Source organism: Orbicella franksi, chromosome 10, assembly GCF_964199315.1.
Source record: "Orbicella franksi chromosome 10, jaOrbFran1.1, whole genome shotgun sequence".
NCBI lineage: Eukaryota > Metazoa > Cnidaria > Anthozoa > Scleractinia > Merulinidae > Orbicella > Orbicella franksi.
Genome location: NC_138154.1, coordinates 11305396 through 11318981, shown reverse-complemented (window position 1 = coordinate 11318981; position 13586 = coordinate 11305396). Strand labels below are relative to the sequence as shown.

At 39.7% G+C, this 13586-nt stretch overlaps 2 protein-coding genes across 2 annotated transcripts; both read left to right on the top strand.

Annotated features, from left to right (window-relative positions):
- The first annotated feature begins 5805 nt into the window (after positions 1 to 5805).
- On the top strand, positions 5806 to 10000 carry LOC145501641 (uncharacterized). Its single transcript, XM_081481071.1, has 2 exons — positions 5806 to 8914; positions 9966 to 10000. Exons 1-2 carry the CDS (start codon positions 5806 to 5808, stop codon positions 9998 to 10000), a joined length of 3144 nt encoding a protein of 1047 aa, XP_081337197.1.
- A 423-nt stretch (positions 10001 to 10423) lies between these two features.
- On the top strand, positions 10424 to 12589 carry LOC145500301 (uncharacterized). The gene is made up of 2 exons (XM_081479793.1): positions 10424 to 12219; positions 12265 to 12589. The coding sequence occupies exon 1, from the start codon at positions 10451 to 10453 to the stop codon at positions 11189 to 11191; it is 741 nt and encodes a 246-aa protein (XP_081335919.1). The 5' UTR covers positions 10424 to 10450; the 3' UTR covers positions 11192 to 12219; positions 12265 to 12589.
- Positions 12590 to 13586: the final 997 nt, after the last annotated feature.

Sequence of the window (13586 nt, the reverse complement as noted above, 5' to 3'; positions counted from 1 at the left end):
ATTTCCCTCGTGTTCTGATATGACAGGCGTGTTTAACCACAGTGTAATACACGGCTTAGGCTTCTTTATTAGTTAAGCATTTATCAATTTCCAGTGGCGGATCTAGGGAAGGGGTTCGAGGGACCCTCCACCTTTATTTTGAGTAAAAAAAATCGCAGAAGGAAGAAAAGCAGGCAGAGCAAGCAAAAAACCCGGGTCCCCTCCTTAGTTCTAAGTCTGGATCCGCCACTGATTTGTATCACTGAGGCACTACTGGCGAGTGCCGTAAGATATCGGGTGATTAGTATACAGTTCTCATCTCTACTGGCCGAAGCTATAATATCGGGGCTCCTCCCAGGGGTCTAGGGAACTTAGAGGAAGAAAATATATTACCCAACAGATTTCCCTGCGCAAACAGCGTGCACACAATACTGAATGGCACCATCGGCCAAATAGCTACACTCGGTCCAATTTGATAAGATCCCGGCCTAACCCGGATTCAATCGACGAAACCAAATCAGGAAAACCGCATTTAAATGCTGCGACAGTTAGTGCCTGTTACTTCTTTCCCAGGAAAAAAAGTGCAGGCGCTATTTAAGCTACGCTATATAAAATAAACGGTTGCTAAGAAAGAAGGAAAGAAAGAAATAGAAAGAAATGGTTAACCTTGACTCTTGCAAAAAACAGGCGCCAAAGCATAAATAGTTTAAAAGGTCCTAAACGTAATGGTGAATTGGGTATAGGCACTTGAAAACTGTGTTCGGCCACCTTAAAAGGCGTGTGACATGCCATTGCGTGACGTACAAACAATACATGTACTTAACATGCTAGCACGGGATTTGGTAATTTGGCTCGCTTCGGCCACTAATATGGTTAGAATTCACTTGTTTACCAGCTCCCTTGTACGTTATAGAAGGATAGAAGCTAAGAAATGTTTGATACTGCCAAGAATTGTGATGTTTCTACAAGAGCCATCCAGGTACTGTTCAGATCGGTTACTCGTGCGGTAAACACTGTTGAACGGAAGATTTAGAAGACGATTATTTTGAACAGAAAATAGGAATAAAACCCCGTTTACAGCTACTGGATTTACAAGGTGAGCTTATCAGTATTGATCTTTATTTAATAGGATGCTAAGAACTATTATTTGCTTTTAATTTGAGGTTCGACAACAGAAACTCTAATTCGATTATTTGTAGTTGTTGACACCTCGAGGTAGAGATTTTTTCGAAATATGGCATGTATTTTCCGTGCAGTAATTAAAAGCCCCAAACTAATATTTATATCCTTAAAAAGAAGAACATTTCCACTAATCACGACTTTAATCTCAAATGATTCGGAGTTATACCGCATAGGAAAAACGTGTCTTGAAAAAATGCTCCAAAAGAAATTAAAACCATCAAATATTGGTGATTTTTAAACGCGAGCCGTGAATTCAAAATTAGACGAAAAATCCTGGTTTTCCGCTTAAATAATTTGCCAATACCTCCCACACAAACATACAAAAAGAAAAGAGCGACTTGCTTTTGTACTTTTCAGAAGCAAAGTTCTTGTGTTGATACTCGGCGCGCTAATGTCCATCTTGTACAATTTTTTGCGAATTTTCTGTAAAACTAAAGTAGATCTAAGCAAAAAAGTTATACGATGTTTATTAACTCGTCATGGGGTATCTTTGAGCGAAATATGAGGGTAGTCATTTTTGGACCATGTGCCACCTTTCACTCGGTCACGAAAAAAAGGTGCTCTTAAAACGGTAAAATAAAGAAAGAATAAAAGCGTAATCATTTCTGCCCGTAAAAGAAAGCGCGCGTGCAATAATTGCTGTACTTCTATTATATTCAATAAACTCAGGCTATTTTTTACCATTCTGGCCGAATTTGAGTACGGTAAATTCATAATCCCACCTTTTTGTATACTTCGACAACACATCAGGCTTGTTTGGCCTCGGTCACCACAGGTATTTTGGAGACACTTCGAAACATGGGTCGACGAAACTCGCCTCATATGCCACCAAAGCGAAAAAATAGTGACTAAAACTGGTTAATAGATGGCGGCCTTAGACAGCCCAGAAGAAATCTGATTATCAATTACTTTACTACACAGCACACCGACACATGCCGACAACTTTTGCTAATTCAACCCCCTTCTGCTTTCTCAGAGCGATTACTAGAAAACTCATTTGATAGTAGTCGCATACGATATATTTTTTTTTGTTTATGACAAATGATCTTGATGTGTCCTCGTAGAGGAAACAACAAACGATGATTCTATCAACCATCCTCCAATCATCATCCTCTTGACCAGTTATAGGATTAGGAGGGGGGTAGGGTGGGGGGAGCTTCCTTGTTTGTCCTGGTTTTAGTTCAATTTGTTTACATCAGAGTAACAATGGGAAAAATAACATTGATATGCAAAGCCTTATAGCCTGCAGCCAATTTACAATTAATTTGTCTGTCCACAGATGTTTATTTTTTGGTTATTTGTCTTGCAGCGCACAATAGCGGCTGCGAAGCGGGCGCAAAACGATTTCTTTTTTCTCAGGGCCGAGGTTTTTCAAATCCCCAGCGGTTAATAATACTTTTGCCTGGGATCTAGACGAACTCAAGGCAAAATAGAGAGTTTGTAGACAGACTAACTATTAATGGGAGACCAGACTTAAGTTTGAAAAAAAAAAAGCAGGAAAACGCTTTTGCTGAGCTTAAAACGATAAAATAAATAAGCAACAACAAAAGAGAACACCATGGTAATTCCTTTTCAAACACACTCTGAAAAAAAGCGCGCACTTAAAGCTGTACTTGTACTTCTATTCAACAAACTCAGGCCAGCTTTTTATGCGTCCCTTGCTCGATTTTATGACAAATTAGCAGGGCTCAGCCAAGTGAATCTATGAAAACCAAAACTATCAAGCGTATACTTAAAAGATGGAAAGTGCTGGGTAAAAGTGCTACAGGGACTGACTTTCCTCTAGTCAAAATGGCGAGTGTTGTCCATTATACCCAATGGGAGTCGAAACGTCTAGCCTTCTCGTCAACTCGAGTTATCGGAGGTTATGTTGTGAAGAGCAAAACTTACTGGGCTAAGGTTGTAGATGATTCTACAAAGAAGCATATAAAGAAGTGCGAACTGACGGCTTACTGCAAGGTGATTAGAAATGTTCAGGGAACAGTATTTGTGAGATGTATTAGTTTATTGTTGTTTTTGCTGTTGCTGCCGGTTTTTAACTTGCTTGTGTTTGTTTTGCTTGAGCTACTTAGCAGGCAAACGTCCGGTCTGCACAGTATGAAAGGATGTGATGAAATATCCTGCTGGAAGCATCTTTTTATACCGCGTACTGGGTGTATCATGACTATGTCAAAGCTTGACGTGCGATACAGCGTGGTAAAACGCTGATGTGCTTGGTTCTCGAAAGGTAATTGTGTAGGTTTCCAGGGGTATGCAATCGATGACATCAATGACATCAATAAGTAATCGGTAGGTAATCGATGGGTAATCAGTTGATTATCGCCGATGAGCAATGAGCACTCGATGCCTAATCGATAGGTCACAAAATTTTCAGTCGTGGATTAGTGATTGATTGCATCGATTAGTCATTGATTGCAAATTTTTCAAATCTGTATTTGCCGTTACTGACCTATATGTGTCGATATGCCGGTACGTTGTTTGGCCTTAAGCGCAGGCGTAATTACGTAAATAAGAAAGTCTGTTAAAAAAGACAAACACCTAAAAGAATGAACAAAATATCGGTACAAAAAAGCAAGAAATTTGTAATACTAACACAGAATGATAGTCGATGAGTAATAGATGGGTAATCAATGAGTAGTCAATAACTCATCAATGAGTAATCAATAATATCAATGGCAAATCAATGTCATCAATGATTAATCAATGACATCGTTAAGTAATCGATAGACTACAAATTATTGGGCTTCGATTACTCACCGATTAGTCATTGATCATCGCCAATAATCAATAAATAATCAGTTGATTACCCATCGTTTACTCATTGATTATTCATTGATGTAATTGATCTCGATTAGACACCCCCTGAGGTTTATAGCATAGGGATATTTGCGCGCAAATATTACAAAAAAATTGTGCAAAAATGTTCTGCCCCGTTGAGAAGGGGAGGGGTTTGAGTAGCCTATACATCCCATATCCATTGACTGCTATACACAACAACACCGAACATTTTTGGAACACTTTTTATAACAAGAAGTCAATGCAGGCAGTAGCCATGTTTGAAGTTGGCCGGAAATAAGGGACGGGGTGGAGGGGGTAGTTTTGTAGCTTAGTTCTTACCTTTAACAGGGGTGAGAGCAGTAAGAAATAAGAAATCAGATCGGCGAGGTTGACGAATGAATGAATATTGTGTTTTGTTTTATTCCCCTAAGTTGTCGGAACCAAACAAGAATTTAAAGATATTGCAATTGGCCTACCGGTATTTAAAACGTTGTTCAATATACTTTACAGGCATTGCAAGCTCACGAAAGTCTCGCTTTTCAGAGACGAAAATGTGTAAAAAAAAAAAAAAAAAAAACCAGAAAAACAGAAGTCAAGGGCTGGACTTGGCATGATGTAAATGGAATTTACAATTAGAATTTAAAACACTGATTGATATACTCAGAGCTGCGACAAGCTCCCCAAACCGGAGAAAACGTTTTCTGGTAAATTCTGAATATTATTTCCTTCCAGGTTTCTGCGATAGACAAAAACACCAGTTTAAAAACAATAAATCAAAAATTAATAAACAAATAATTAGCTTCAGTATCGAGTTTAAGAGTGGTCATTAATAAAACATTTTCTGGTAAATGCTGAATGCCATTTCCTTTAAGGAATCTGCGATGGACAAAAAAAAAAAGTAAAAGAGTCCCAACCGTCTTGTTCTCTGGAGCAAGGGCAAGGTAAGTACCTTGTATCTTCTTCTTTCGGTTCAGGGCTAATTTCTGGACTGAAAATAGTTTTGATGTCTCCAGGTGGGGTGGAGTGTCGTTTGCTTGTTTATCGCTGTGTTGAAAGGGAACGTCCTACGCATCTCAGTGCATTTTGTTTAGCTTAGAATAACACTGAAAACATGACACGGACATGCAAAGCGTTACCATAACCTGAATCCAATTTACAATTTATGGGAAGCCAGACTTTGGAGTGAGCCCATCATAATGATTGAAAAGAGCTTTTTCTGTCCTTAAATAATAATAATAATAATAATAATAAATGGGCAAACAATTGAAAACAATGGAAAAACTCACAAAGTACAGAGATCTTGAGATTAAAATCGAGAAAACGTGGGGAATGAAAACAAAAACTGTACCAGTGATCATTGAAGCTTTCGAACTTGTCAAGAAATGAACAGAAAACTAAATCGACAAGATCCCAGGCAATATTAGAATAACAGAGCTACAGAAGACCGTCCTCCTTGGAACTGGCCACATACTTAGGAGGACTTTATCCATCAAGTAATCCAGCAGACTTATGACTGCCCTAGGCTCACGGATTGAACTCGGCACCATAAGTTAAAAGCGACAAGACTTTAAGGACTTATAATAATAATAATAATAATAATAATAATAATAATAATAATAATAATCACTGGGGTAGGACAGGTTGGTACCTTAGCCTACTACGGGAATATGGACACTCCCGCCCACCAGAGTCTGGGGTGACACCTTTGGCAAGTGTCAGCAACCCCTAAGCCACCCACGTTAGGGTCACAACAGGGGGTAGGAGGGGCTCCGTAGTCTTGGTCGACAGCCCACCTAGGAGAAGAGGACTCTGAAATACAAACTCCCCAGCTAGTGGGTCAAATAGTTGCTCTTCAAATTAATGGAGATGAATGATAAAGATGGAAATGTTAACGGCGTAAATGGGACCCATGCTACGAGTGAGGGTGTCACGCCCGGCAGGGTGACTGGGGGACAGCAGCCAGCACCAGGCCGTTATCCAGCTACTGCTAGAGCAAAATGGTCCAAGGATTTGAACAAACTTGTGATGAAGTGCTACATCAAGAGCAACCCTGGCACCAGAGGATATAGAAAACGAATGACTGCCATCTGGAGGGAGATTGGTGAGTTTGAGATCAGTGAACAGAGATTAGCCGATCAAGCAAGAGCTATTAAAGCAAATGGTTGGTTGTCTGATATAGAGATCGAGGAATTGAAGAGAGAAGTGGATAGTAGAGGAGTAGTCTGTGATGAAGGAAGTGGATCTACTCATCTGACCAGTGAATTGGTAACAGAAACAGACAATGAGACTCAATCGGCAAGCACGGGAAACATGTATAATGAGGCGGATGTAGGTGCAAGTCAGCGAAGCATGAGTAGGGACACAGAAGGACTCACAGATGAGGAAAACGAGATCTACAATAGGATCATGAGAGCGGTAAATGGGGAGGAAAGAGATCGGCTACCAGCACTGCGAAAGGTCAACAGAAAGAAGTTAAAGGCAGAGGTTGAGAAAGTAAATCAAGTACTGAAAAAAATGGCCCCGGAGGGAATAACTAACACCAATGACCTTATCTATGCTGGAGCTGTTGTTGTTACAGAAGAACTAGGTGTGAGGAATAAGAAAGGAACAAAACCAAAAGAGCCCTTATGGAAACGAAGATTGACAACACAGGTCAAAGAAATGAGACGGGATCTAAGTAGAGTGACAGCACTGTTGCATGGCAGAATGTTAAAAGAACACCACAAACGTGAGCTGGAGCGAAAGTACAAGATTGCTGAAATAGGCCTTAAACATGTCTCTGAAGATCTCAAACAAAGAATTACTGCCAAGGCTACAAAGATCCGAAGATACGAGAACAGAAACAAACAATTCCATCAGAACAGATTGTTCGAGACAGACCAGAGAAAATTTTATACGGAACTAAGTGGAGACAAAATCTCATCTGATATGACACCTGATTCAGAAGAAGCCAAGCAATTTTGGGAGAGCATTTGGAGCATAGAGTCAACACATCATAAGGATGCAGAATGGTTAAAGAAGTTGAAAGAGGAAGTGGAGTTGCCACAGCAAGCTGAGTTGTCCATCACCATAGACATGGTGACACAGTTTCTCAGGAAAGTTCCGAACTGGAAGGCACCAGGACCAGACATAGTGCAGGGGTTTTGGTTGAAGAACTTTACAGGCCTACACCACAATATCGCAAACCAACTACAAGTATGCTTAGACTGTGGGAACGTTCCTGGGTGGATGACCAAGGGAAGAACTGTCCTTATAATGAAAGACCCAGAGAAAGGCACAGTAGCAGGAAATTACCGCCCCATAACCTGTTTACCTGTAATGTGGAAGCTGCTAACAGGGATAATATCTGACAAGCTCTACGAATTCCTGGATACCGAGAGCGTACTACCAGATGAGCAGAAAGGTTGCAGGAAAGGCTCCCAAGGAACCAATGACCAGCTCTTTATTGATAAAATGGTCCTACGAGAGGCCAAATCAAGAAAGAAGAATCTTGCAATGGGCTGGATTGATTATAAGAAGGCTTACGATATGATACCGGATTCCTGGATTCTTGAATGTCTAGAACTATTTGGTGCAGCTCAAAATGTTAAGACCTTACTGGAAAATTCCATGAATGGCTGGCAAACGGAACTTACATCAAACGGAGAAAGTCTTGGAAGTGTCTCCATCAAAAGGGGCATCTTCCAGGGTGATTCCCTATCCCCCCTCCTTTTTGTGGTCTCCATGATTCCGCTGTCCCTAGTTCTCAGAAAGTGCGAAGCGGGATACACATATGCCAACAAGACAAAGGTCAATCACCTTCTCTTTATGGATGATCTAAAGCTTTACGCCAGAAGTGAGTGCCAACTGGACTCACTGATACAATCAGTGAGAATATTCAGCAATGACATCGGTATGAAATTTGGCATTGAGAAGTGTGCTGTCTTGGTCATAAAACGTGGCAAACTGGCACAGACAGAAGGCATAACACTACCAGATGACACTACAATAAGAGCAATGGAAGAAAGCGAAGGGTACAAGTATCTAGGAGTGCTTGAGGCCAGCGACATGCTTCATGACCAAATGAAGGACAAAATCAGGAAAGGATACTTACGACGCGTTAAAAAAGTTGTCCGCTCGAAGTTGAACGGTGAAAACTTGATACAAGCCATAAACACCTGGGCAGTGTCACTCGTTAGATATGCAGGAGGAATACTTGAATGGAGGAAACAAGAACTTCGGGACCTAGATCGCAGAACAAGAAAATTGCTAACCATGAATGGAGGGTTCCATCCACGGGACTGCGTGGCACGACTTTATGTGCCAAGGAAGGACGGAGGGAGAGGTTTGATATCCGTAGAGGATTGTGTCAATCAAGCAAACGTATCGCTAGAATGTTATGTCCAAACAAGCGAGGAAGAACTGTTAAAAGCCGTCAGGAGGGATGGGGATGCAAATAGAGAAACAGCTGCCAACTTTAAAGCGAGGAGAAGAACTGAAAATATTCAAGACTGGAAAGAAAAGCCGTTATATGGACAGTTTGCAAGACAGGGTGAAGAACAAAGAAGTGAGGAAACATGGACCTGGTTAAAAGAAGGAAAGCTCAAGAGAGAAACAGAAGCTCTTATCATTGCTGCACAGGATCAAGCAATACGAACAAACTATATTAAAACAATGGTTGACAAGTCACAGAATGACCCGAAATGTAGAATCTGTAAGCAGAGTAACGAGACCATTAGCCATATTGTAAGTTCGTGCTCGAAACTGGCACAAAAAGAATACAAAAGGAGACATGATAACGTGGCTAGAGCAATCCATTGGGACCTGTCAGGAAAATGTGGGTTTGAACGAAAGGAGAGATGGTATGACCATGTTCCAGACAGTGTGCTTGAAAATGAGGATTACAAACTTCTATGGGACTTCAGTGTACGAACAGACCATGAAATAGGGGCTAGGAGACCGGATTTGGTGATCATTGACAAGAGAGACAAGAGCTGTCAGATTATAGATGTGGCAATTCCAGAGGATAATGGGGTGAGAGAGAAGGAAGATGAAAAAGTTGAAAAGTATCAAGATCTAGCAAGAGAAGTTCGAAAAATGTGGGGTGTGAGGACAAAGGCTATTCCAGTGGTAGTGGGAGCATTGGGATCAATACCACTGAGATTGAAGGACAATCTGAGAGCCATTGAGGTGGGCATTCCTGTTGGACTGATCCAGAGATGTGCATTGTTGGGGTCGGCAAGAATTCTTAGAAAGGTGCTGGAGATGTAGAAAGAAGAGAAAAAGTAAACAAGGGGTATTTCTTGGCTTCCCTAGGCAACTTGTTGTTGCCCGGAGCCAATGCCGAAACCAGCTTTAATATCATCAATAGCTGTGCGAATCTTATAATAATAATAATAATAATAATAATAATAAAACACTCAAAAACAGCGTGATAATTTTTGTTAAAAAACGTCTTTGAATAAAACGCGCATTAAACGCCGTACTTCTATCGAATAAACTCAGGCCTTTTTTTTTTATTCGCCTGTCTTCGATTTAATGATCAACCGCACCCAAATTAGCAATAGGCAAATCGGAAACCGTGTCTATTGTCCTGAGACGGTGTGACATCAAGTCACTGACCTGAGATGGCTACGTCATCATGGTCACTTGGCCAAATTTAGGAAAGTAAATACCAAATCATACCTTATTTGTTATGCTTCGGCAGCATAGCAGGTTTGTTAGGTTTCGATCGCCATGGGTATTTTGGCGAGACTACGAACCATGGGTCGACCAAAGTCTCCTGATATGCTAACCAAAGCGTATCAGAAAGTACGATTAGTATTTACGACTAATAGTGACTAAAACTGGCAGACGGTTGGCGGCCTTAGACAGCCTAGAACAAACCAGGAACCAGTCACTTAACTAACAGCACATGCCGACTGTTTTTGCGAATTCAACCTTCTTCTGCTGCATCAAAGCGAGGTTTTGTTTTTTTTATTCACTACCTGGTCGCATTTTGAACTGCTTACATGATGCAAGTGTAACAATTTCTCGTTCTCGCACAGTTCCACTTGTGTGTCTACAACACGATAGGAAATAGGAACTGTTTCCTATCTCATAAACGAATAAAATAATAAGCTGACTAAAAGAATAATTGTCTACCTTGGTTTGACCTCATTTTAATGTCCATATCAAGTAAAACTTGCCGAAGGCATTGACTACGACCACAGGCCGAAGGTTGAGGGCATTTTTTTTTTTTTTGGAATTTAGTGATCAAAATCGGCAAAGAACATTTTAATTTTTTCATTTTTGAAAAACGGCCAAAGATAATATCCAAAAAATGTTAAAATGCTGGAAATACGCAAAGAAAAGAAAAAGCCATTCAATTGCCCCCGTATACTCAAGAAGACATTTGAAAGCGAATAAAACATTTTTCTTCTAAGTTGGTCAGCGGTTGGTGTACAAGATGGCGGCAATTTTGTGAGCTCTGCCAAAACTGTTGTATCTTCAGTATTTTTTCATGTTATATGTTGTTCTAGTCGCCTTAATCATGTCAGTAATTACAGCAGAGGCTTTGGAAGCCATCCTTGACAAAAAATTAGCACCACTGAATCAGAAAATTGAAGATATTAATCTGTCCATGTCCCTCATCAACGAGAAATACGAGCATATGCTTAAGAAATTGTCTACCTTTGATGAAGAGAGGAAGGAACTTACCAAATTGAACCAGGCCCTTAAAATGGAACTTCAAGCGACCACTAAGAAACTGCAAGATTTATCTGGGGCCCATAATGATCTAGAGCAGTATGTTCGAAGGGAATGTGTGGAAATTCGTGGTATACCACTTCCAAGTAGCCACTCAAAGGAGGATACAAATGAAATAGTTCTTAAAGTCGCTAACCTGATGGGTGTTGATATTGAAGATCGAGATATCTCCATGAGTCACCGACTCAGGAACAGCGAGTCTTACAAAGGGAAGGGTAACAAATCTCCACCAATTATTGTCAAGTTTGTGAGAAGGATAACCAAGGATAAGTTCTATAAAGCCCGAAGGAAGTTAAATGATCTTTCAACCAAGGATCTTGGCTACCCAATTGCCCAGATAATCTTCATCGCAGAGAGTCTCACCCAGAAAAATAAGGAGCTCTTCAAGGAAGCTTACCAAGTGAGGAAGGATAAACAGTTCAAGTATATTTGGACTTCTTCAGGGAAAATATTCCATCGTAGAAATGATACCAGCCCTGTCCTCCCAATAATGGGTATGAATGACCTTGTAAAGATCAAGGGATGAACTTACTCTTCATCGCATTCTTCATCGTAACTCAAGTCATCTCCCAGCTAAGTATAGCATATATATTAAGTTTACTTTATGAATAGTAATTTACAAAGTAGGACCCAAGAATATAGTCTATTACGTCGCCTGGATATAAGCTCATCAGAATCAAATATACCTCATTTAACCAGATCTGATGTAGATCTACGTATGCCATGTGAGGTAAACTTTAACTATTATACTTCTGAAACTTTTAATAATGACAATGACATTATTGAATGCTTTAATGGGAAAAATTCCTTTTCAGCACTAAATTGTAATATTAGGAGCCTTTCTGCCAATTTTGACAATCTTGTAAATCTCTTATCTGAATTGGCCTTTACATTTTCCTTAATAGGTCTCACTGAAACCAAAATTAAACTTAATCAAGATCCTAAACTGGATATTGATAACAGTGCAAAAGACTATCACAAGAATGTCTTTCTGTGGAAATAAACTGCCGCACTTTTGAAAACGACTCGCTGAAAATGGCTAAAATTTGGGCCACGCTCATTAACGATTCGGCGGCGATATTTGGCACCTCGTGAAAACCATAGAATTAATACGAAAGACCTCTAGTATTTCTCAATCAACTAATAAGGGAACAAACATTACCTCATGAAAATAAGAGTTTCTGGAATTTCTAGGAAGTACCTTTTAGGCTCACCTATAGTTGCCCGAAATATCGGCCATTTTAGACGCTTTAGAGGCCAAAATCATTATGTGGTGATATCTCGAAGAAAAACGAACGCCTACCTCGGCAAATGTCATGGTTGTTAATCTTTTCGGATAGCTTTTATACTGTGAAAAGATGAATGTAAACGGCCGACCTCGATCTTTTGGTACTGCCCGGTTTTCTCTGACAATGACGCTTAACTTCGAGGATTTGCATGGGATACCCCTGTCATTTCAGAGATACACTTTGGTCAGCATTGAAGAGCTTAAAAACCTATTAAAGTTGCAATTGTGTTGCTCACAAACATGGACTGGTTCTTTCAAAATGAATGGTGGTGTCAACTCACAAACATGGACTGGTCCTTTCAAAATGAAAGGTGGCTGTCAAGCTGATATGCAACAAGTTCAACACGACCAGGAATGTGATTACAGTCAATGAATGTGTGTACAAGAAATTCTCCTAAAAAGCCGATAACAGTTGCTTTGTGTTCTTCAAATAACAAATTAATTAACTTCCCACTGTGAATAGCATGATAAAAAATATGTTGTCATCTTTTTGTATCTTAAAACAGATCCAACCGATCAAAGTAGTATTGGGTTTGACAAAACAATTATAACACCTACAATGAGAGACATCTGTACCAGGTCATGTGGGCATAAGAACCTAGTAAACCAGAGTGAAGCACACTGAGCAATGTGGAACACTCCTTTAGACATGATTTTGATGTTTGTCATACAGCAATGACTTTTTATCAAGTTTCAGCTGATAAACCTGTACTGCATACTTTTCACGTGAGTCGTTGGAAGTGCTATTACACAACTCTTTATACAACTGTATGCTAACGGCCACTTGAAGACTAACATTGAATCCAGAAACAAATATGGATGTACTCTTCTATCCAGAAATTATTATGCAAACTACTAGTCATTCATCAACATTTACTTTTAACATCACAAGGATCTACATGTATCAAAAGAAACATGCAGACTGCATGAACAATATGTTTTATATATATATATATATATATATATTGTTTTTACTGCATTTACAGTAACATGTTACCACATTTTGTATCATCTTAAAGCTGGCAATCAACAAAAGAACCTACATCCTGTATGCAAATTGATTATTCTTATTCCACAAGACAATATTTCTTTCCAGTCACGACAAAATGTATTCAGAACTTCAGTGGAATCGACACCATTGACAAGGTGTTTATTTGGGACCAACTGTTGAATTCTCAGTTGCTGACTTTATTGTGTAACTGGCTTAGATATTGCAGCAAACCCTCTTGACAGTCCATGTACAAGTTAATGGTATCTGTAAACAGTCTTCAGTAAAATTAATAACAACTCACCTATGTTGATAGCTAATAACATTGTTACTTTATTGATTTAAATTTATACCTTTATCTTTCTAGTAATGGCCTATTCACTTGCACTACTTTAGCTCCCGAACACTGACTTTTAAAACTAGCACTCCAACTGAATGGAATAAAAGTAAATCTAAGCCCACATAAGTGCGCTTTGCGGACCTATTTTTTTTTTTTAATATACGGAAGTCAATGCAGGCAATAGTCATGTTTCAAGTTGGCTGGAAATAAGGGACGGGGTGGAGGGGAGAGTTTTTTTTACCTTAGTTAGCAGCTTTAACAGGGGTGGGAGAAGTAAGAAGTAGGAAATCAGGTCGACGTTGAGG